At 38.5% G+C, this 17,584-nt stretch overlaps 1 protein-coding gene across 6 annotated transcripts in view; it reads right to left on the reverse strand.

Moving 5' to 3' along the window:
- Positions 1–14: 14 nt before the first annotated feature.
- Positions 15–17,584, reverse strand: part of DOP1A (DOP1 leucine zipper like protein A) — a 60,708-nt gene continuing 43,138 nt past the window's right edge. For 3 of the 6 annotated variants that reach the window (XM_069011245.1, XM_069011244.1, XM_069011248.1), the window contains 18 exons: positions 16,820–16,999; positions 16,418–16,543; positions 15,951–16,085; positions 15,589–15,644; positions 14,997–15,101; positions 14,242–14,308; positions 13,337–13,481; positions 13,036–13,115; positions 12,419–12,528; positions 12,115–12,264; positions 10,790–10,851; positions 10,073–10,225; positions 8,713–8,849; positions 7,337–7,392; positions 6,301–6,465; positions 4,723–4,852; positions 2,754–2,813; positions 15–611 (listed from right to left, as the gene is read on the reverse strand). In XM_069011245.1, the coding sequence (XP_068867346.1) occupies positions 306–611; positions 2,754–2,813; positions 4,723–4,852; positions 6,301–6,465; positions 7,337–7,392; positions 8,713–8,849; positions 10,073–10,225; positions 10,790–10,851; positions 12,115–12,264; positions 12,419–12,528; positions 13,036–13,115; positions 13,337–13,481; positions 14,242–14,308; positions 14,997–15,101; positions 15,589–15,644; positions 15,951–16,085; positions 16,418–16,543; positions 16,820–16,999 (2,223 nt within the window). In that variant the 3' untranslated portion in view covers positions 15–305. Of the gene's footprint in view, positions 612–2,753; positions 2,814–4,722; positions 4,853–6,300; positions 6,466–7,336; positions 7,393–8,712; positions 8,850–10,072; positions 10,226–10,789; positions 10,852–12,114; positions 12,265–12,418; positions 12,529–13,035; positions 13,116–13,336; positions 13,482–14,241; positions 14,309–14,996; positions 15,102–15,588; positions 15,645–15,950; positions 16,086–16,417; positions 16,544–16,819; positions 17,000–17,584 lie in introns of those variants that run through there. The other 3 variants (XM_069011246.1, XM_069011250.1, XM_069011247.1) reach the window with 2 other exon arrangements.

A 17,584-nucleotide genomic window follows, 5' to 3' on the forward strand; every position in this document is an offset into this window, starting at 1 on the left:
AAACTGGAAACAAATTGAAAAAATGTGCACCTTGTATTTTTTTTTCTTTTTTTTTTAAAGACAGAACTCAAGACAACAAAACATTTACTGTAAATAGTAGGCACCATAATCAATATGAGCCACCAATATTTAAACTTGATTCAGGCCACATCCAGAGCTTCTCTTATTTACAAATATTTAACTTAAATACAACATTAAGTATTCATTACATACAAAATAAGAAAAGAATACTATACAACTGGGAAAGATACAGTATTTCATTTAAATAGTTACACTACATATAGGCTGAGTAGTACCGGTTTGGTTCATGATTTTATGACGCCTTCAAGAAAATCTTTCTCAACCATTTCTTCTATCTTCTGTCTTGCTTTGCTGGAGAAGGTCTTGAGGTTCTCCATTTTTATGTCCTTACTTGGAAAACAGTTTGGGTAAAGGACAGGGCTCCCTGAGTGTCCAACACATCTGCTTGTGACTTTGCTGTTAAAAACTTGGCTGAGTACATTGAAGAAAGGCAAAAGCTGCTCAATGCTGCGAACGGTGTAGATGGTTAAAAGCAAGTGACCTGGTTCCCAGCTTAGTGTTTTCCCTGAGCCATCCTCCTCCGGGTTTTTCTGCAAATACAGAGACATGGGAAATAATACAGGACAAAACAGGAAAAGCACAGGTAAAAACAAAAGACTAATATAGTCAATATAGTCAAAAAGTACAATATAGTACTTTTCTAAAGCCAAAAGATATTTGTCCTATCCACAAAACACACAAATGCTGAAGTGTAGCTTCCAAAGCAGGTCCTCTGCTCCCCCTCGCCATGCCCTGCAGAGGCAGTGGCTGGCAGTGTACAGGTGGCAGTCAGCTGATGCTAATGGAAGAGTTGCAGTGGGTGTTGGAGTCCAACATCTCAGCCCAGGGCTGTCCCAAAGCAAGGCAGCTGCCAGCATGCAGCGCTCCTGGGCAGCACCCCGTGGGACAACACAAATGGCCCAAGCTGGTGACAGCTGGAAGTTGTGAGCTACTTCAGCTGCTTTCCAAAGCAGTTCCCTCTCTGGTGACACACACACAACTTCACCAGCTGATACTGCCAACATCAGTGATGATAAACCCCAGAGGAGGTTAAAATAGATACAAAGCATTTTCACTTTGCAGCTTGAGTTCAGAGTTTTCGGGAAGAGCAAAAAGCAGTGCTGTTTTTAGTATCACAAATAACACAAATGGACCTTCTGAGAAACACCTGAAGTTGTTCTCAAAGGAAAATGCTTCAGTTACTCATTGTGTATTCTCAGAAAAACTCAATTATGTTCCTTCCATTTCATGGGGGGAATTTCAAAGGAAAGAATTTCGGGAACCCCACAAGCGAAGGCAGCAGTCACACACCAGATGCTCACCAGCAGCAGCACACTGCTGTAACCCTGCTTAGGGCTGCCTTAAATATCTGCATACTGAAATACCTGAGCACCAGCATCCAGGTTCTCATATGGTTCTTCCCTATTTCTGTTATCTGAGTCAAAAACCATACTCAAATCTAGACAGTAAGGTACTATCACCACTGGAAACACCTTGTTTGTACTGTTACTGACAAACCAGTGCAGAGAGCTTCTACCATGAAGTAGAATTCCAGCAATAATGGATTTTATTCTGCAAGGAAGGAGAAAAGAAGCACAAAGGCCTCACCAAGAAGAGCCACCTGTGGATCCACCCTGACCAGCACCTCTGTCCCACTGCCCTGGCAGTGCCTGTGGCCAAGGCAGGGGGTCCACTTGGTAATGAAAGAAGAATGAAGGGGAAAGGACAGCAGTGGGAGCAGAGCATGAGGTAAGGATCACTGACTGCACAGCCTTTGATCAAATAGATTGTTTTCAAGACATGATACCTAAACAAATACAGTTTTTTCCCTTTAAATAAGCAACTGTCCTGCAATTGAGGAGCCTACAGGGCACTATTTCACAAACCCCAATTAGGTTTAAATTCGATATGAATGTATCTGGTGGCTCCCTGCCACAGGAGATCACTATTTTAGCTTTACAAGTCCTCTGAAAGAAAGGGTCACACTGAACCACAGCAAAAGGAAGACTAAATTTCCAACACAGAATGAGTTGTTGATGCCTCCTTCTTTAAATGAGGCTACTGATTTTTAGTTTCTCCTTAAAAAACTTCTCATTGTATTCACAGTGAAGTTTCTTCCATATTATTTCTGTACCATGCTTAGCATTACCCAGCGGGGAGCAGGGAGTGCCCCCAGCACGCAGCAAGTGTCGGTGTCACACAGCAGCCAACCAAATGGGGTGCATGTGCAAATACCAACTCTGAGCAATGAAATACAACCTGTCCAAGCCATTTTCTCATGGCACTATTGGCTAAGCAAACACCACTAATTCCATGGATGCTTTAAACAACAGTTAATTTGATGGAGACCAACCAGGGACTGTGTGTTTCACACCTGCAGTTTGACAAAAATTACGATTTAATTTTACAACGATTTGCAATCATAATTCTTCTTAGAACTAACATTAACTTTTAGTAATTTATTTCATATAGGAAACCAACTCTAAAAAGTTTTCCTTTTGTTAAATTAAAGTTATCTGTAAAAATAAGGGTTCTTATGGTCCTTTCACCTCAAAAATCTCTCAGCTTTGTTCTATAACAAATCTGATCTCTCTTAGTTCTTATTGAATGCTAAATAGTGTCCAGGACCTTGAGGTGATGGTATTATTATGGCAAGCTTGTTTTGCAACTCAAGCATCAAAGGCCACCCTCACCTGATGCTTGGCCATCTCCATTCCCTCCAAAACCACCGTCTTAAAGTCCTCCTGTTTGTCCTGTGGAAGGAAAGAGGAGAACTTTCAGACTGCATTTCATATATGAAAATAATACTTTGCCGTGAAGGCCGTGCAGTTGCTTGGTTGGGTGCTGTGCTTCAGCTAGAAAAATCACCCACCCCAACAAGTCCATGATCCAGAAATGGCAGACTCAAGCTAGTATGGCCAAGACACTTAGACAAAAACAGCACTGCCACTTTGTGCCTCTGTTTATTTCCAGCACTGCTGAAGGAGGTTTTTCAGAACATTTCCCTCAGATAACAGAGCTTGAGCAACACCATACTACATGAATCTAAACATGAGTCAGAATGCCATGAAGGAAAATTAAGATCCACTCCATTTTTCTCAGTTATTTTCTAGGAAAACCCCACAGCTATATGTAACAGTATTCTCCTCTGCATAAAGAAGAAATGGCCTGAAGTCAATATTCATTAGCTCATGTTTATCTCATCATCATACACCTACCTATGGTTCAGTGTGCAACTGCTGCCATGACTAGGGGGTTCCAGAAATTCCAGGAAGTTTTCTGAATTCTTGAAGCATACTATGGGAGTCCTGACTTCAGGCATCTATCTCAGCATACAGTACTTACCAGCAGCATGTATATTTATAAATCACATATGATGTATAAATTCATGTACAGTTATTACCTGGAGTGTGACAACTTTCTAAACTGAGACTACACTGAACACCAGGGTTAGAGGCTATGCCTGAGGAGCAGCCACTTAAAACTCACTACTCCTTTATACATACAAGAAGATAAATTTAGTCTCATCTTCATGGTTCAAAAATGGTAAAATGCAGAATGCAGATATGCTTCAGATAGTAGTTTTATCCCCCATAATTGTGAGCCTTACTTCAGTAGTTCAGATCTGCCTGCAACTAAGTTATCCTTAAATTTAATGTAGCCACTTGTACCTCAACAGTAGTTTCTTTACTCACTGAAGACATTACAGACTGTAAGTGCAGTAGCTATAACAAGCTACCAGAGAGAAACCTGAGAATAAAACTTCAAAACTTTCTGCCATTTGGCTTTGCACTTCCTCCCTGCTTCCCCAGCTCACCCAGCAACATTTCCCAGTGAACTGCCTGTCCAGGAGGGCTCTGTCCTCACAGCAGGAGCGGCAAAATATCTGACAGCAATGCTCTTACTTTGTGGCAGCAGAAGGGATCTCCCGGGGACAGGGCTTGGCCAGCTTCCATCAGCTTCATCAGCAGATCAGGCCTCCAACCCCACAAACTGGGGGATTAATACACCCCATGCACCAGCATAATGACAACCCTAATTCTGCTCCCACTCTACAAACCGTGCAGCCAAGATTTCCCTAGAACTGTTTCTACTGATCTCTGCCTTCTTCTGCTCATCACAGTCCCAGGGTCTGCTTAGTTTCAACACTCTTGGTTCTGTCATGTTTAGAAATGCAACAGTTTTTAAAATATTTAATTGTTATTAACAAAACTGGTTTTCTACTTCAAAAAGTAGGCAGTCAGACTAGTATCTACATATATGACCAGCTATCTGACAGTGATTTTATATTAAAATATATTAGATAAAGGAGTATATTTTACTTTTTATTTAAATAATACTTTTGATTTAGAAATGCAAAGTCAGTGATCATAATAATTTTGACCATAGCAGGTTATGAATTTTTCTGTTGTCTGATTAATTTTGGGGCTTTTTTGTTTGGTTTGGGCCTTGGTTTTTTTGTTTGTTTGACTTGTTTTCTATACTTACATGTGGTTTTTGCCTGATGTTGACTTGAGATTACTCCAGCTGGAATCTACACCAGAAAAAAATCCTTCTCCCTCTTAATTGTTAAAAAAAATTACAATATATAAACCCAAGCACTGTTGTGAGCCATAGTACATGAAACTTTTCAGTGAAAAGCAGAAGAAGAAAGCAACACACCTTTGCTTTTTTTCGCAGCAGCTTTGCCAGACGCACCACATAGGGTTTGAATTCCCTCTGATGTGTTCCTTGTCTTCGTACTTCCAAGCCCGAATCATCTGATGCTTCTGGAATAAAAGCCCAACGATACCTGCCATGAGATAACACAAACAGCCGTTATCCTTACTGAACATGCAGGCTTTTCTGATCAATCAAAAATATGAATGGATGAGGAAATCTAGTGAAGTATCAGAGAAGGAGGGAGGAAAAAAGAAACCCAAGTCAACCCTCACAAGAACACATTAGTCTTTGACAACAAAGAATAAGAAAAGCACTTTCTGAAAAGCAGGAGGTAACATGGCCTTATCTTTTCCCTTTAGAGTATCTTATTTAAGGATGCCAAGAACAAGACAAGGCAGAGAAGATAAAACCAGTAGTATTCACATCCTCACTGTGTACAAGAGAACTGAACGCAGTTCTGTATTATAAAATACACGTTGCTTAAATTTTGCTGCATATTTCCAACATGCACACACAAAATGTTCTCAATATACCATGCTGATAATAAAAACTCATTTATTTTACCAATTCTTAGCCCAGTGAAACCAAGTGGACCATTCTGTTGTTACCTGTGCCTTGCTGCACTGCAAGGACTGGCTACTTGTACTATAAACTACAAAAGGAAATAAAAGTTTCTGTTGTTAAAACTTCAATCCAAGCCTCCATGAGAACTGCACAGTAAACAGTATGACTATTCAGCATATATTGTCTTTCCAGAAATGACAGTAATGACCTAAATAAAATGGTTGGCTAATTACAAGGATTAGAACAGCTTGGAGAACTGGACAAAAACTATGAGCTACATCCCCAGAAAATAAGATAAGTGAAAAAGCCTTCAATATTAGATTTAGAAATGCTACAGGGCACAACCTGACACAATGTGTGCAAATCCTTCCAGCCTCTAACCCACATGAGTGTCTTTAAACTACAGGATAATTAGGGGTGACCAAATGTCTACGGAGCTGTGCCAGGGCAGAAGCCCTCACAGAGTCACAGTTGTTCTGCATTCATTTTTTTCCAGTGGAACAGGATTGCAAAGGCACCGAGGAAGCAGCTTGCACACATGCCTACTACTGACCAATAAAAACCTATAGGATCCCCTTTTTAAGGAGGTTTGTTGCCACCTCTTCCAAACAGACTGTGCAAGAGTAATTTAAGCAAGTCATGCTGAGATGACATGCAGGCCTCTGATCTCATGCATTACTCACTGAGATGGGTGGGTGTATTTTGAGTTCTTAGGCATTACTGTAACTAAATACTTTAAAAATAAAATACTGAATAAATCACTACTACTGATGATCTCTCAAGTGTGGCAAATCTCTTGCCACAGGCTAAATCAAACCAGCTTGAGCTAATTTGATGTGCAGCATCATTTGCCCTGGGGGCTACTCAGGTACTGTGAGGGAACAAACTATGGGCTGCCCTGGCTGTCCAAAAAAAAGAAGGGAAACAGAAAACCAAAGACTTTTATACACTGGAATTTTACCAAGAGGCATGGAGAAACATCCAAAAACTTAAATGACAATGTCTTCTACTCACATCTGAAATTGAGGCAGGTTTTCAGATGGTAAAGCTAGAGCCAAGTCCAGAAATTTGCAAGCAGACAAATACAGGTTCAACCACCTCTGGCTGTTGTAGGATGTGGAAAAACCATTGCCGCCTGTGTAAGTTGTCTCCAAACCAGCAACAGATGGGCCAGAAGTTCTAAAATATATTATAGCAGGGAAGTGAGTCATAACAACCTTCTGCCACAATGAAAACTTTATTTTTCTTACTTGCTTTTACAAACACACAACCCTTTATTTACCAGCATAATCCTGAATTCATAAATCAAATCCAAACACAAGGCTGTGCTATGAGTGCAGTTCTGTATGCATATATATGTGATAAAATGTCAATATAAAATAAATTTGTTGCACTGTATCTTGTTCCCAGATATTCAAGTTAGAGAAAGTTTAAAATTGCCAGTCATGTTGATATTACTTTATTTGAGGGGAAAACTCTCCAAATACACAAAGAGAACCTAGGAAAAAAGTGAGCAAAACTTGGGCAAATAAGTCTGGCTCATTTGAGAAATCTGCCTCTGCTGCTAGCATTGACTGAAAGTGGATCACACTGTACAGAAGGTAGGTGAGATAAAAGTGGATACCAAAAAAAGAAAAATTATCTACCTCACTTTTCTAATACTAGAAGAAACTATACTTTTATTTAGACAAAAGTGCATCAGTCTTATTTAGAATAAGTGTATGACACAGAAAAGGTATAAGCCACGTCATGCATAATGTAATTGCAGCAGCACTGTCATTTTAGTCAGGCAGACACTTTGAGAACTCAGACACTTGTATTATACAATTTACCTTAGTGACTTATGAGCAATCTGACAGCAGGACTTCTTTTGTTTTGTCCTGAACAATCTGTCCCTTGTACTGCAGTCAGACTGAACTACCCTTTACTTGTCCTTCTCGTTTGAGCTCAACAACTCTAAGACAAATTATTCTGAAGAATGACTCAACTCCCCATCAGCATACCAAGGGATTTTTACAAAGTTTAACAAGCAGGAAATTTATGCATTTACCTGGAAATATCTTCATCAGCAGTGAGCTCCTGTTCCATCAGTAAAAACACTTGCACCTAAAGATCAAATGCTACATTTTAATACCATTTTTAATGGTGACTCAGGAAAACACTATAGGAAGGCCTAAGTAATAAGCCTTAGACAAATAGTTTGGAGCTTTATTTCCACTCCTGTATGAGTGGACACTGGCACCCTAACGCTCTTTCATCCCTTATATAACCTGAGTAATACAAAGGCCACAAGGAACTGTCTCTTATGGCCAGGAAAGCTCTCAAAGGCTAATCCCCTCCACTACTTAGAAAGAGAGCAAGACCTAAACGAAATGAGAATAAAGAACCATTTAATGGAGCAGTCAGGCTCAGGTGGGAATTCCTAGAAGCAACACAGTCCTACTAACTGAAAGTAATTCCAAGACTGTGGTAACTTGTGCAAAGGCCAGGGTACAGCACTGGAATCAGAAGACCACACTGAGTAGAATGGGTTTTCTAGTATTTATAGTATTGACAGGCTTAAAATTAAATGCATCTATTGTTGTAAATACAACACACTTTATCTTTAAAATACTTCATATAGCTTTTCTCCTTCTATTGCTTGGATCTATGGTTATTCAAGGGCTAGGTTAGGCACCTGCAGATTGAAAAAAATAATCATCACAGCAATGATTATGATTTGCTCCCTCTGTTATTCAGTCCCTTGGGAACTCCTTGAATAACAGGCCAAATGGATCACAGGATGCACCAACCACTCTCTTCCGTTCCCACTGCCAAAGCTGAAACCCAAAAGAGTGTGTCAAACAGCCAACACTGGAGATTCTGCAGGTAGAAGCTCTGGAAACAGATATTTTTACTGTTTTGTTATGAAGAGTAAAACAAGAAAGAAGAAATCTGAGCCAAGACTTGTATAAATCTAGTCACAAAATTTAGCCACAATGTGACCTGAATGACCACCAACTGCCAATAAAACATGGATTCTGACTCCTTTACATGGATTCTCATCCCCATTGTTGGAAGAAGAATGACCAGGAAAGTAGAAACAGGGAACACTGAAAAAGAAGAGCAGGGGTGGGAATGGTGGAGAGGGTACACATACATAAGCAGAAACTGAAGTAGGATTCAGTAGGGAACAATGAAGGCAAATGCAAATTTAATTCAAGAGACAGCTGAACAGCTGAAACAGTGTAAGCCAACAGATACTCAATTTCACCACGAAAACCAGACATCAGGACTATGAAAATAAGTCAGCTTTCAATCTGTGTCCATTGCACATTTATATGCACAATCTCTAGAAGAGATTTTCTTAAAAATCTTGAGGAGAAATGAGGTTGTGTCTCAGATATGCACCAGTCTTCTAAATAATGAAAGACACCTGCAACTCACCAGTTCAGTGATCATGGTTGGCCAAAGTGAGGTAAGGTGCTGTGGAGACATTCTTAAAAGCAATACTCTGAAAAACAGGAACACTTGGGAATGAAGGGTGGGAACCTGTGGCAACCGGAGACTTTCTACCAGCCTTTCTGAAACAAGAAGCCAAGAAGGGTCCCTCAGTTCAGAGTAATTCCAATGAGAATTTTCTCCTTCCCTCATTTACTCCCAATTTTATGTATCTGCCATCTTACTGTTCCACTACTTTACTGATTTTATTCTGTCAACATAAAAAATAACCACTCCACCAAAGAAGGAACAAAAGAGAAAAACCTCTAAATAGTGCAGTTGCCTATTTTGGGTTAAGTTCTCTACATAAATGCAATAGTGCATCTGGGAACTTTGCTCATCTTATGCAGAGTTTCAACCATTATAACAAGAAGAGTTAACAGATTCCAAACAATATCACAAAAGCCTGAACAACTTGTATGTATTATTATTATTATTATTAAAACACTGCCCCATCATAGTAGATGAGAAATTACAAAGGGATGGCACAGTTTTTTGAACTATGATCACCTCTAGGCATTCAATACCTATAGAGGCAGATACATAAAGAAATTTTTCAGTCAAACCAACAACCATGCATGTTGCAGTTCAGACCAGCAAAACCACCTGATACCATGAACATAGTAATCTCAGCTACTGACTTGACTGGAAATAAAAAAAACACAAAAAACCAACCAACCAACCAAATAACTTTACAAAAAATAGATCCCGGAACAAATGAAACAAAAAAGATGATGCAACTCATTTTCCAGATAGAAGAAGAGACCAAAGTGTCCCTTTGGTGGAATGAAAAGATGATACATCTAAAAGCTGCTGCTGTAACTATTTGCATCATCTTAAAAAAAAGATCCAAGCAGTTCCCATTCCCAGTCTCTTAAGGTCATTGGAAGAAATAAACTTCAGTAATAAATAAGACAGATAAACTGAACAGATAAAAAAACACCAGCAAAAAAAGTCAAGAATTCAAAATGTCAAGGTCAGTTTTCCTATTTATCCATAATTGATAGGTGTTTATGCCTCAGATGTTCATGTCAAAACATATTGTGCAGGTATCCAAGGATATTGATCAAGGGATAAAATGACAGATTAGTGAAATAATCTGGATTAAAGTCAACTGGCAATCACAAATTCTGCATATTTTGTAGTCATTTAAGACTTAAAACATTTTAACCAAAATCTGCAAACTTTGTTTCAGCTATGGAAACAGTGATATTCCAGGATAAAAATTTAACCTGCTGTTACTCTGTCATACAGGCATTCCACAGTTAACCTAAAGAAGTCCACTAAATCATACATTTTTACTGACCTTGTATGTCTGGCAGGTATTTCTGGTATTGGTCTATCTCACTGCTAAAGATGGCGAAGGCGAGTCTCTTGAGGAGCATGGCGCGCTGCTCCAGCTCTACATCTCGGTTAGCAAACAGATTGAGGGAGCTGCTCTGGGCCACAGCCACTCGTGCTGAAAGAGAAAAGGGAAAGTGCAGAGAAGAGCTCACGAATTTCCCTTCTGCTTCACTTCAAGGCACAAATAACTCTTGTGAAAGCAGATGTTAAAATGATGCATGGTTTGCAATTTGAATTTGTAACCAGAAATTCAAAATACAAGTTAAAGAAAACTTGTAAGTATACACAATACTGGCTGGATTTAGGGGCTTTTAGGAGGGAGATTAGCCATTTTTTAAAATAAAATTTGCATGTACAGATGCTCAGAAATTTCAAATGTGCAGAATCAGTTTATTTTAAGCAGAGTTGGTGTCTGATCTTCAAAACCAAATACCACACCCACCCACTCTGCTTAAACAGCTTTTCCATATAGGCAAAATTCACTGTGTGCCAGTATGCTATCAAATTCTCTCACTTCGTTATTTATGGCTCTCCAGAAACAAATAGCTGAAAAGAACATGAAAAAGACTAAATAAATCAAATTGGAATAGATGTTGAACAAGTTTTTTCTTCAAGATACTTGTTTTTCATTTATTTAATGTTTATACTGCAGAAAAGTCACTATTATATCAATACTTACTCATCAAATCCCTGAATGTGGTTTTGTCATGTGTCATCAAATTATCCATAATAGCTCTCCAACTAAAAGAGGGAAATGGTACACAAATCAGAAAAGCAAGAAAAAAACAAGCATTTTCAGGAACATTCGCAGAGCTTTTTCTGCTCTTTCAGTTTAGGTTAAGGCTTCCAATCCAAGCTCTCTGCTTCAGAAGGTACCATTTACTTGATGTTGTTTGATCTGAAACTATGTATCTTGAACCCCCTTCTCCAAGAAAATAAGGGATTCCATCCAGAGGGACCTTGAAAGTTTTGAGAAATGGGCCCATGAGAACCTCATGAAGTACAACAAGGACAAGTGCAAGGTTCTGCAGAATGGTCACAGCAATTCCAAGCACAAATACAGGCTGGGCAGAAACTGCATTGAGAGCAACTTTGAGGAGAAGGACTTGGGGCTGGTGGTGGATGAAAAATGGAATTTGATCTGGCAATGTGTGCTCACAGCCCAGAAGGCCAACTGCATCTGGGGCTGCACCAAAAGGGTGGCAAACTGTTCAGGGGAGGTGATTCTGCCTCTCTACTCTGGTAAGACCCCACCTGGAGTACTGCATCCAGCTCTGGGACCCCCAGCATAAGAAGGATGCAAACTCATTAGAAGGGGTCCATGGGAAGACCACAAAGATGATCAGAGGACTGAAGCACCTCTCTATGAAGATAGGCTGAGAGTTAGGGTCATTCAGACTGGAAAAGAAAAGGCTTCAGGGAGACCTTGTAGCAGCTTTCCAGTACCTAAAGAGCCTCCAGAAAGCTGAGAGCAACTTTTTACCAAGGGCATGAAGTGACAGGACATGGGGGAATAACTTTAAACTGAAAGAGGGCGAATTTAGATATTAGGAAGAAATTCTTTATTGTGAGGCACTGGAACAAGTTGCCCAGTGAAGCCATGGATGCCCCACCCCTAAGAGTGTTCAAGGCCAGGTGGAATGGGGCTTTGAGCACCGTGGTCTAGTGGAAGGTGTCCCTGTCCATGGCAGGGGGTTTAGAACTAGATGATCTTTAAGGTCTCTTCCAATGCAAATAATTCTATGCTTCTACAAAATGCTAACCACATTTTCCTTACAGAATTTTTTTTTTCAATTTTAAGATTCTTTTTTAAAATAGATTTGTGTATAGAAATATACCTTATGTTTCATATTTCACATGGTAACCTAAACCACAGAAAATCTCTGCTTCTCTCAACAGAGGTTTGCTGGGAAATTTTGGCCCATATGTTAATGGAATACATAAAATTTGTAAGGGCCAAAAATTTGTAAAATTTGTAATTTATAAGCAGTAAGAAAGTCTTACTGGTTAACACACGAAGCATCCATCTGGAAGAAACTGGAATCCATAAAGAGGTCAAATGCTTCCTTTTTCCATGCCCTCCTCGTATACTGATATCCACTAAGACTGCTTAATAACTGGACACAAGCTCGATAGCTGGATGCATTGTGAGCACTAAACAAAAAAAAAAGTCAACATAAACCAGTTCTGAATTGTTGCTTTATAGAAAGTTTGATAGACATCAATCCTTATCATTTCAACTTAAGTGTCACCATCCAAATTTCTTCTGGCTGTAGACATCTACATCAATTCAATAAACTAAAGGTACCTGTGATTACGGAGGTAGGGCACAACATAGTGCATAATATTTACAAGCAAAGGAATAACTCTCTCTTTTTCATCACTGTAGAAAACCATGTCCAGGAGATGAGCCAAAACCTACAAAAGAAGAGGAAGACGTGTTACAATGCATTCTTAAATTGCTTTTTATCTACTATTCATCATTTGTTTTGTATAATGTTCTTACTGAACATTCAAGTTTATGATAGAAGTGATCAAATTTCAGGTACCATGCAAAACCCAGAGTATAAAGATTCCATCCTTTTTATAACACATTAAGGTAAAAGCATGGAAGTGCAAGCTGCTGGTCAAAGCATTCTAGAGAATAAACTACAAACAAAGAAAAAATTCAAAGACTGACTGCAATTATCAGCAGTAAATAAGATGGACCACAAAGATAAACACACAAAGTTCACAATCAAAAAAGTTGGCTGTACTACACACCTGAAAGCCAATGCTTTACACCTCATCCATCTCAATGGGTTAGTAACAAAGCTTTATATACTTTTACATTACAAGACCCAGAATCCATTCACATCTAGTCCAAAGCTTTTCATAACATAGAAGTTTATAATTAGTATTCATTATCTCCAAGGAAACATTTACCTCAGAAAGTAAGGTCAATGCATGGACACTATAAACAGATGGAGTTATATTTGAAGTTTCCATTGCTGGAGACAGCATATCTAAATGAAGATAATATAAAAAAAAAAAGTCCAAAGTTAGTTTTCTCAAGCCATTATTTACCTTACAGTATATTTTTAAAATATGTATTTTGAAGATGCACAAGCTTTGCCAGACACACTAGTGCTAGAACAATACTGAAGAATTTTACATGTATTCAAATACAGCAAAGCTGTCCTCTTTGGTAATTTTGGCATTATAATAAAGATTAAAATGAAACTACCTTCAACATCTGATTCTAAGTTGTTTCCATCAACCATAATCTTGGGGGAAGGCTTAACCTCCAAGTTTCGTCTTAGCCAAGTGGTCTGTTCCAAGGAAGAACCAGCAATTGCCCCAATGGCATCCACTATCTTGTGTGTTACATCCTGGTAGAAAAAACACCCCAAGCATTTTAAGAACTTTGTGCAGAAGGGCTGTATTCATTGTCCTGACATGTAGAAAATCCACATAACCAAATATAGAATTGCTTTCAAATCATTTCTATATTATCAGTGATTAGTAACTCCACAAAAAATGAGAGCTTTTTCAACACATTATAAATATAAGAAGATGATTTTAAAGAGTAATTTCGGACTACAGAACTGGTATCAAATAATTCTAGTACGTTCAAGTATCTAGTTCCAACCCCACTGCCATGGATATGGGACCCCTTGCACTGGACCTGGTTGCTCAGAACCTCATCAAAGTGGCCTTAAAACCACTTTCAGTGTCACTTTGAGTGACAGGGCATCCACAACTTCTCTGGGTAATCAGTTCTAGTGTCTCACCACCTTCACAGTACAGATTTTTTTCCTAATATCTAATCTAAACCTACTTTCACTTTGAAGCCATTCCCCCTTGTCCTGTCACTGCATGCTCTTATAAATAGTCCCTCTCTGTCTTTCTTGTGGCTTCCTCCAGGTACTGGAAGCCTTCTCTTTTCCAGGCTGAACAAACCCAATTCTTTCAGCCTTTTCTCTTAAGCGAGGTGCTCCATTGCTCTAATCACTCAGTGACCCTTCACTGGACTTGCTCCAAGAGGTCAATATCCTTCCTGTGCTGGGAACTGGAAGATCTTTAAGGCCCCTTTCCAATCCAGGCCATTCTATGATTTATTGTTCAATATTTTCAAAAGACATTTCTTACCTGTAGATCTCTTTGATCTTTCTTATTCTCCAGACTCGGGTTTTTCATGATGAACTCATTAAGAACGCTGAAAAAATATAGAAGCAAGTATGGATTTTCTTCTCACAATACATTATTTAGTAATTTCCAGAGTTAGGACAAATCTGAAGACATTTATTTGCACAATATTCATTCACTAAACCCTCAGGGATTGCTACTTATCAATATTCCAGGAAACATCTTTTCAAGTTCCTTAGGTTAATTTTGATCATAAGGGTTTACTGAGAACATGTTTCACTTGATTATATACAAAATAGCTTTAGAGACAGTTTATTAGGGAAGATAAAATACTGAAGAAAATGATCCTTGAAGCATTATACAGAAAATCATATTCAAAATTACATTTCTAACAGTCCACAAACTGTTTTCATGCTGAGAAGTCAGCCCATTCTAGTGGGCTTCAAATACCTAAGAAATAGTAATTGTTGTTATTTTCTAGGAAAAATCAGAAACTTACATCTGTTGCTTAAAAGGCCTGAATCACTGAAATAATCATTAAGGGAAGGTCATGGCTTATATCATACCATAATATCAAATTTAATACATGTAACCATTCCTCAGAGAAGAAACTGATTTGGTCAGACCCACAGAACTCAGGCAATAACTCTACCAGTCAAAAGTAGGAGATAGAGATTTAAAAACACTAACACTTCAGTATAATTTCACACACCTACATTTGAGCTTATTTGGAAATTCCAAATATCACCAGCACTTACCCAAGTATGAGAAACTGTCCTGGGGCTGGAAGACCAACCTGTATGGAATCTTTTAACAGAAGCAGCAGTGCTGCCCAGCTGTCTACTAAGCTGGTCACTGGAATCCTAAGGGAGAGAGAGCAGCAATGTCATTGATGAGAACATCATTTCCCTCAGGTATTCCCCCAATTTCTTTCTACCTCACAACTCTCCTGTCAGATATTGGGAATCAACATCCTTATAGGTTCTTTTAATACTAGGTTGCTACATCAAGTCATTAAGAAACAGATGAAGGCAGAAGAAGAGTATTCTCAAAAGATACATTTTTCATTACAAGGCTGGAGTGGCACCAATAAGTTACAGCACAACTAAGATCCTTGGGCAGGGAGCAGATTACCTGCAGGATTTTTAGGTGGGGGAAGAAAGGTGTTGCAGTACTAGGAACTCCCAAAATAAATGACCTTTTCTTAATGAACCTACAGTTCAAACCCATTCTTTCTTCACTATTTGTATTACACAGACTATTCCTTATCCTATGACACAAAGATGTAAAATATTCAAATTGTTCATCTGCTTCCTGATGACAGAAATAAAATTTAGCTTCTTTTCTTACCTTTGAGTGTAAGCATAGAAAAATTGCAACATGCAGACTTCCAGTGAAAGATGTTTCTAGAAAAAGACATGAAATCTGTGTCATCAGAAAGAAGTGGCTTTTTTTCCCCCCTCACCAGGGTAAAATTGTCAATGCTATAATGATGCTGCAGTGTCTAAACATATAACTTAACAGAATATTAAAAATGTCCTTTCAGACATCCCTCTGTAAAGTTATGCTTCTCTTCATTTACCTCTTAGATATAGTGAAAATTTTCCCATTGTGCTGCTCAGCTTTGTCAATGAAGAACCCATATCATCAGTGCTCTAAGCTTCATTAAGAGGACATCATATAAATCAACAGCATCTCTACAGTTTCCATACCTTGTCCTTTGCTATGGCTGGAGGCTGCTTCAGAACTTCTTTCACTGTTTGTATGACAGTCTCTGTTCTCATAACACTGATAGAGCGAACCAGCTCGACCAGCAGAAGTTGTTCTTCACCTGCTGTAGGAATAACCTAAAAGAATCAGATGTATGTCACAGATTATTATCACAGACAATGGTTATGCTAAAACTAAGGCAGCTGTCCTCATGGCATTAAAATGATAGCAACTAACAGTTGCTATCTAGAGACTTGGTATCACCTACTCTTCCCCTGAAGAATTCAGGAAGATTATCCCAATCTCAAGTGGTACCTCCCTGACAGTACAGCTGCTATTTAGAAATACAAATATTGTCCATACATCATTGTATTTTTTTCACTGGGCTGTCTGAATTTTCTTCTTCCTAACACTAAACCACTTAAAGGTATTACCACTCTTTGAAGTGACCACTGTGATACAAACATACCTTTGTCCTAGAAGTATTTTTGTTTTGCCTTCTTTCATTCCATACAAATGCAATAGCAGCCATGAAGTGAACACCGTGATTCATTGAAATTGGACCCAAAAGTTCCAGAATCTGTTGCCTCAAATTCTGAAATATGAAAGCAGAACACATATTCCTTTAGATAAGCACCTCAGCATTATATTCAAAACATTCTCTCTGCAGAAAGCAAAGAGATGACACATTGCATTGAACTGATACATTTTAGTTTAAAAGCATATTCAATACCCATTTATAAAAGCCTTGTTCGTGAGGTGAGTGAGTAGATGAGGACAAAGGTATTAAAACTCAATTTAGATTTAAGGGAAGGGAACTGACAAAGATATTAATGAACAACTTAAATGATATTATCCCTAATGTTCTGACCTTAGTTGACCCAAGATTAATAGTGGTAATGGATGCAGCAGCAGCAGTAGTTTTCTCTGAAGAATCTGCAAGGTGCAGGATGCTCCACAGTAAAGTCACAGAAGACATGATCATATGCAAGATAGACAGGATCCCATTGCGTGCTTCAACCAAATGCTTCTGATCAACATTAACCAAAAGCTAGTGGGAGAGGAGAGGAAAGGAGGACTAAATATCTACATAAACAGCACATTTATAATAGAGTAAATTTAGACTTACCTAAAACAGGAGCTTTCAATCCTAACTGTTTTTCAAAAGTTTTTCAGTAATTTTTACAATATATAAAGGTTTTGAGATTATTAAAATATTGGAGAATCTTTTGATTGAGCTGTGCAGTATCAAATGTACTCTTAATATGTGAGGCCTCATGTCTACAGCAATCATTTTTGTATCCTCTGCCGATACCTTTGCAAAACAATTATTTCAGAATTTTAAGTGTAGCTAATACTCTAGGCAAAATAATTTACTCACATAAACAAACCCCACTTTTCAGTCACTTTTAAATTAATGGAAAGCAAAGGGGTATAAGAACGGGGAAAAAAGCACAAAACCAAAACTACTGAGAAAACGGGGCAGAAGCTTCTTATGGAATCTGGACCAAATTCTTAACAGACACCACACTCAGAATATCAGATCTAAAAACACTGGTTAAAAAGACAAGTTGTGAATATACAGAAGGAGCCAAAAGATAACGTTTAGACATCTTGCAAGATGAACACAACAAAG

The sequence above is a fragment of the Aphelocoma coerulescens genome, chromosome 3 (genome assembly GCF_041296385.1).
Source record: "Aphelocoma coerulescens isolate FSJ_1873_10779 chromosome 3, UR_Acoe_1.0, whole genome shotgun sequence".
Classification (NCBI taxonomy): Eukaryota; Metazoa; Chordata; class Aves; order Passeriformes; family Corvidae; genus Aphelocoma; species Aphelocoma coerulescens.